The sequence below is a fragment of the Sapajus apella genome, unplaced genomic scaffold, assembly GCF_009761245.1.
Source record: "Sapajus apella isolate SASKATOON/1434 unplaced genomic scaffold, GSC_monkey_1.0 scaffold3476, whole genome shotgun sequence".
NCBI lineage: Eukaryota > Metazoa > Chordata > Mammalia > Primates > Cebidae > Sapajus > Sapajus apella.
This window is the reverse complement of record NW_022440402.1, coordinates 269-7,205: the sequence shown is the minus strand read 5'-3', so window position 1 is coordinate 7,205 and position 6,937 is coordinate 269. Positions and strand designations below refer to the sequence as shown.

The following is a 6,937-nucleotide window of genomic DNA, read 5'->3' as shown; positions in this document are numbered from 1 at the left end:
TCATCAGATGAATTAATAAACAAAAATGTGCTAAATACAAACAATGGAATGTTACTGAACCACAGAAAGGAATGAAGTAGCAATATATTTTGCAACATGAAAAACTTAAAACACATTATGCCAAGTGAAAGAGGTCAGACACAAAATACCACATACTGTGGTATACGACATTTACAGGAAGTATTTAGGCAAATCCATAGAAACAGAAAGCAAACTCGTGGTTGCCAGAGGCTAGGGGTGTGAAGATGACAAGCTAGTGCTTAATGGGTACAGATATTTCTTGGTGGGTGATGAAAATGTTTTGGAAACAGAAGGGGTAGTTGTACAACATCATGAATATACTAAATGCCACTTTACAATTGTACTTTAAATGGTTGGTTGTTCTGTGATTACTCCTTAGTTGTTAAAAAAAAGGAAAAAGAAAGACAAAACAAAAGGGCACAAAAGTTCATGGTTCTTTGAGTCTCACTGGAACAAAGGAAAAAATGAGGGAACAGGAACTGCTGAACAACTGATGATGAAGAAGAGACAAAAGAGAAAGAAGGGGGTTCTACTTAAGAAACAAGGCTACAAATATTTGAAAAGCAAACAAATAAAATGGATTTTCAAATGTTTTGCTATTCACTTCTTGCAAACAACCTACAAAAAATGTAAATTATTTTATAAAGAGAGAGAATACAAGACATCCAGGAAGAGCCTTTTCAAGGCCAGTGAGAGAACCTGGCTCTGTGGGGTACTAGGCACAGACAGGGCCTTTGAAAGGGCAGGGGACTGTCACACAAGCAGATCGGCCACCAATTCCATTCCACAGCTTTGGAGGTCTCCAATGTACTCAATCGCAGTGTGACAAGCATCACTGTATTGTACTTTCTTTTCATTTCATTTTTCAAAATGAATGCGCAATAATTTCATTTCATATATTGTGCATAAAACTATTAATCTAATGGAATTGATAGAATATTGATAGAATGGAATTCTTATAGAGGATTCTCAGAATTCATAGGTCACTTTCATATATATTATATACAGTGAGACCATTTTTAAAAAGCAAATACCTTCATGTCACATGAGACAGCAGGGATAAATCATGAGGACATTATGCCAAGTGAGATAAGCCACTCACCAAATGACAAATGCCATACGATTCCACTTCATGAAGTGGCCAGGGTAGTGAACTCATAGAGATAGAAAGTAGAATAATGGCTGCCAGGGACTGGGTGAGGGAGAACGGGGAGTTGGTTGGTGTTCAACGGGCATGAGTTTCAGTGTTGCAAGATGAAGGTGTGGAGATCTGCAACACAACTGTGGGGGTGTATTTAATACTACTAAACCATGCACTTAAAAATAGCTAAGGTGGGCCATTTTAGATTATTATGTTTTTACCCCCATTAAAAAAATTTAAATTCCACTCTTGTTAAAATATTAACTTAAAATTAAAATCTTGTTAAAATATTAACTTAAACATTGTTGGCTTTGCCATTTTATGGCTTTAGAGAAATTATACATCTCAAGAGTTTAAACTCAACCTGGTTGGGATTTGGACACTTTAAGACACTATATTAATTATATCAACAGCAGCAATGACAACGAAAGGAGTAACTTAGGCAAAACAATGCTCCTTTAGGAAATCACTTCCCTGCTTCTATATCAAAATCAGTGGACTGTGCTTCTGTGTCAAGTGTGTACCTTAAAATGTAAAATACCAACACATGAAAAAAAATAAAACTTAAGTAAAAACTGGGAATTAATTTGGGTCAGTGCTCCTCTGCTTTTAAAAGAGAGACAAATTACCACAAGCCTTAGGGTGCTGGAGGGGTTGGCTTGCCTCCCTTCGTCTGACCCACAGACTGGCTCCCTGCTTGCCCACCTGGATGTGGCTGCACTACTGGAATAGCACCTGTTGCCAAAAACAGTGGCTGCTGCCGGACCCTCAACTGTTGCATCTGGTGCTGCTGCGGCTGTGGCTGCTCCTGCTGTGGCTGTGGCTGCTCCTGCTGTGGCTGCGGCTGTGGTTGTGGTTGATGCTTTGGTGGCTGTGGCTGCGATTGTGGTTGAGGCTTTGGTGGCTGTGGCTGCGATTGTGGTTGTGGTTGAGTCTTTGGTGGCTGTGGCTGCAGCTGCGATTATGGTTGAGGCTTTGGTGGCTGTGTCTTCAGCTGCAGTTGTGTTTGAGGCTTTGGTGGCTGTGGCTGCGGCTGCAGTGGCTGTGGCGGTGGCTGTGGCTGCTGTTGCCTCAAGACAAAGGGAAGCTGGGCCCTCTGCTGAGGAACCCGGGCAGAGCCAAGCTCAGCTGACACAGCTGCCTGGGGCTGGGGCTGCAGACCACTTCTGGCTCCAGTGAGGTTCATGTTAAGAAGTTGCTGAGCAGGGAAGGCCCGCCCTTGAGTGCCCAAACCTTGTGTGGAACCCTGTGGTCCTGGCTGAGGAGGGTGAGCAGCTGTGGGCTGCTCGGGCTGCTGCAGGGAAGGCAGCTGATGGAGCCGCTCCTGTGAGCCACTCAGAACCACGGAGCCCTGCAGAATCTGGAGGAAAGTCACAGGCCTGAGACCTTCAGGAGTATTTAGGAAAAGCCGAACAGGTGCTGGAGAAGATGCCTGTACTGCACCAGGCCTTGCATCTGGTGGTGGACCTCCTGAGGACTGAGGGCCACTCCCACTGATTCCTGCAGGAGCTGGGCCACCAGGGTCAGGGGCCTGCACAGGCTTGGAACTGCTCCCCAAAGCCTGGGCTCGGTGGACTGGGCCCACCACGTTGATGGCCTGTGGGCCAGTGGAGCCTGTCCCGACCGGAATGGCTGGGGCTATTTTTGTGAATCTGCTTGGGGGCCGGACAGTTGGAGGGGGCCTGATAATGTGAATGAAATGCACGGAGGACTTCTGAGAATGACTTGGTGCTATAGAAGCAGCAGCAGCAGCAGCTACAGCAGGAGGAGCAGCAGCAGCAGGGGGAGAAGCAGCAGCAGCAGCTACAGCAGGAGGAGCAGCAGCAGCAGAGGGAGGAACAGCAGCAGCAGGGGGAGGAGCAGCAGCAGGAGGAGGAGGAGCAGCAGGAGGAGCTGGAGGAGCAGGAGGAGCAGGAGCAGCGGGAGGGGGAGAAGGACGAGGAGCAGCAGCAGGAGCAGCAAGAACAGCAGGAGCAGGAGGAGCAGAAGGAGCAGGAGCAGCAGGAGCGGGAGGAGGAGGAGGAGGAGGGGGAGGAGGAGGAGGAGGAGGAGCAGCAGCAGCAGCAGCAGGAGTAGCAGCAGCAGGAAATGGACGCTTAAGAGAGCTGCCTGCCTGTTGTGGGGGAAAACTGTTACCCGAGGAACTCTTTCCTGAGCTTGAGGGAAGTCCGGTGGAGGGAGGTGGATGTTTCTCTCCCTTCCCCAATACTGAAGCCTGGACCCAAACAGGCTTAGGCTGTTCTGGTGTTTTCCCTGAAGAGAGCTGACTGACAATAGCTGGGCCACTGGAGCTGCGTGACATCTTGTCTGGACCTTTGACTTTGCTCTGCACCGATTCCTGGGCCCAACTCACTGCCTTCCCAGCATCAGCCTCTGGCCCAGGCCTGAGACCGGATGAATGGTCATCTGGGAAGGGCTGGCAGCGAGACTTCTGGCCCTTCTGCCTGGCTTTTTTACGTGGCTGTATTTCATCACCAAGAAGCGGATCATTAAATGACTGCATCATGCTCGGCTTGGTGTCCCAGGCCTGACAGCCAGCTTCCCATCCAAATCCGAAAGGGTCTTCTACCTCCTGGGCTGGCCGGTCTGGGAACTGGGGGTCAGCAGCTGTTACGAACTGACTCCCTTTAGCAAGTTTCTCCACATCCACTTCAGAAGGCACAGCCAAATCACGGGGTCTGTGTTTCCACATGTCTACACAACTTCCTGATTTAGCAAGGTTCAGCTTATAAGGCTGACCCACTTTTCTTTCTTCTTTTTGGCCAGAAGTTGACACTCTTAGCTCAGGAGGGGGTGGATAGTCAGAATGCTCCTGCTGTGGCTTTACAGAGGGCCATGAATATTTCTTGAGGCACCGTTTCATCTGGTCGGTATTCATCTTTTGCTTGTTGTACAGCAGCCTGTTTGCAGTGCAGGCAACTGCTACAGAAGGATCAAGACACAGTGGTTCAGCTGTAGCTAATATCAGTTGGCTCTCAAGCTCAAGTTTGTCTTCCTGGCTCCATTTCTGGCTATCTCTTGTCATTGACTTCACATCATGGGCCAAAGTCTGCATCGTTGGACGTAGGAGAATATGCCTACTTTGGTAAGCAGGGGGTTGCATATTACCGGACTGCCTGTAGTCACGGACTTCTACTATGACACACCCACTATGAAAAATATTAACCGAAGCTTTTTCCAGGACATCAATCAAAGCAGGGGGTAATTCTTCTGCATCCAAGTAGTCGAGCAATGCCGTTTCATCATAAGGCAGTCGAATGGTCTCTGCAAAGGACCCGTCTTTTCTCTGGAGCATCACAGAATACCCCTGATTGCCTGGGTATAGATTGACCACTAAACACGGCAAGGAATCTCTCCTAACAAGCTTTTCTAACAAGTTTACATTGCTTCTCAATTCCTGAGCATCCTCAGGCTCTTTTCCACACTCCTCAACATAAATGTCATAAAGTTTTTCCTGTAGAGTTTTTCCCGCCCTAGGTGAGTACCTCCTGCTAGGAGGTCTCTGTTGGACACTTTCAATGATATTCTCTGCGCGATCCAGAGCGTGTTCTAAATCGCGATCCATTGTAACAGAAAACAGAGGCCCTAAAAGGAGAGAAAACGCATGTGTGTTGGTGACGCGGGGTGGCTGTCACGGCTGTCATATTCATCTACAGGCCAACAAGACGCTGCCAAGTTCACACTGAGTCCCACAAGACGCCGCAAGTCCACACTGAGTTCAACATGGGTACCTGCCCAGAAACCCGCCCCCAGGGCTACCCAATTTGTTTGGGGGTTTCTAAAAACATCGGTACCTGAGGGGTCGTCGTCGCGGCTGGCTCGGGCTTCGCGTCTCTGCCTGCTGGACCGGAAGTGAACCTGAGGGCCGGGGTCAGCGCCTGGGCCCGTCTGCGCGCATGCGCACTCGCCGCACACCGCTGGTTCCCGGTCTACTGCCTGTCTGGCCTCCTGGGCGCCAGGCTCACCCGCCGAACTTCCGCGTCTGCTGCCCGCACTTACACTTGACTACTTGCCATTTCACCTCGAAAGCGTACGTGCAAAAGCACAAGTCACCAACGACAGTACAGACGCATCATTCTCACTGGGCATAGACATCAGTTTCCACAGGAATGCCACTGCCGGGAAAGTCAAGGAAAGTTGTCAGCGGTCTTGGTGGAAACTTCAAGAATTGTTGGCTCTTTTGGAATCTCTTGCCATCAGTGACAGGGCTTCTGCTGGTAACCATCAGCCACTGGGCCGCGTAATGAGCCCGCAGTAGCAGTGCTTCCGTGCAGAGACGTCACAGCTTTGTGGCAAGCGTCAGGATTCTTCGTGTCGTCGTCCGGTGAGCTCCCGCCTGGGGGTGTTCATGTAGATGCACACAGAACGTGATGTTCGTTTACATAACCACTCACCTTTTATTTCCCTATGTGTCGAGTTAGGGACTTGCACATTAAAAAGTTACGTGGTGGGTCATTACATCGTCTATTGGTTACAGTTCAGGATGGTAGAGAGACATGAAACCATTCATTTCTCCAAGGTGATTTGCATCTGATAAGGATGAGAACAATTTGCTCCAGGTGATGGCAATAAATTTTCAATGATTACAGTAAATTGTAGACCTAAACTAAAGTCCTTATGACGGATTTGCAGGGATATCATTCAGTCCCTGGTAATTTATTGGACATTGTTTTCCGTTAACTTTGTTGCTTTGAAATCCCCCAGTTTGTTTGTTTGTTATTTGTTTTATTGGACAAGGTCAATAATGCTTTTCTGGTGATAACTACTCCATAGCCTGTTTTTTCAATCCATAAGTGTGATCAAAATTCTTCCCCTCCCTCAGCTAATATCCCAGGATTCATCTCTTATTAGAGTGGTATAACTGCCCACCCTGCCATGGGATGGACTCGGTCTTCATTTGGTGAATTACCCATGTCTTCAGTTGGGTTTCCCCAAAAGTATTCCCGGAGGAGAGGATTTGAGTGGGAGTAGTTTATTTGGGTGCTAATCCTGAGAAACACTGGTGATCTGAGTCAGGGTTGGGAAAAAAAGACAAAGAAAGGTGTATTCCTGAGCACAAGCAGCTCTGGACAACTGGTCCATGCTGGGGACCATGAAAGTCACTACAGAATAAGTCTGAGATTGTTCTGTTCTAGAGGCAAGGAAGCTGGGGTGTTTATTCTTCCACTTCTCTTTCTCATTGTCTGAGGACAGTCCTGGGAGCATTATTCCCTGACACTTCTGGTTGCCACATACAAGGGCCATCCATGCTGATGTGGCTCAAGGATGTCCTCAGACAGAGTCACAGATACTTGCAGTAAGACTCTGTTTGTATGTACGGAATGGCGAGTGCCAAGGGGAGATGGACAGGGAACCGGCAGCATTAGCTACATTTAGGGCTGGAGGTAAGTGGGAGAAATTCAGCCATTCATTCATTTTCCTTTTTTGAGACAGTCTTGCTCTGTTGCGCAGGCTGCTGGAGTAGAGTAGCACAATCTTGGCTCACTGCAATCTCTGCCTCCCAGGTTCAAGCAATCCTCTTACCTCAGCCTCTCAAGTAGCTGGGACTATAGGTGTGTGCCACCACGCCTGGCTAATTTTTGTATTTTCAGTAGAGACAGGGTTTCACCATGTTGGCCAGGCTGGTCTCAAACTCCTGGCCTCAAGTGATCCACCTGCCTCGGCCTCCCAAAGTGCTGGGATTACAGGTGTGAGCCACCATGCCTGGCCCCATTCATTCTTAATTATGTAGATAATGTGCTATGTCATATATCCAGGCATATGGAGAAGTGCAAT

General features: G+C 48.3%; 1 protein-coding gene across 1 annotated transcript; it reads right to left on the bottom strand.

The window, feature by feature from the left end:
- Window positions 1–1,799: 1,799 nt before the first annotated feature.
- Window positions 1,800–5,183, bottom strand: LOC116547525 (putative transcription factor SPT20 homolog-like 2; the record flags this gene model as incomplete). The annotated part of the gene is made up of 5 exons (XM_032273465.1): window positions 1,800–2,115; window positions 2,221–3,076; window positions 3,215–4,790; window positions 4,957–5,050; window positions 5,128–5,183. Coding segments are annotated over 5 exons (2,898 nt in total), but the record flags the coding sequence as incomplete, so codon positions are not given.
- Between the last annotated feature and the right edge of the window lie 1,754 nt (window positions 5,184–6,937).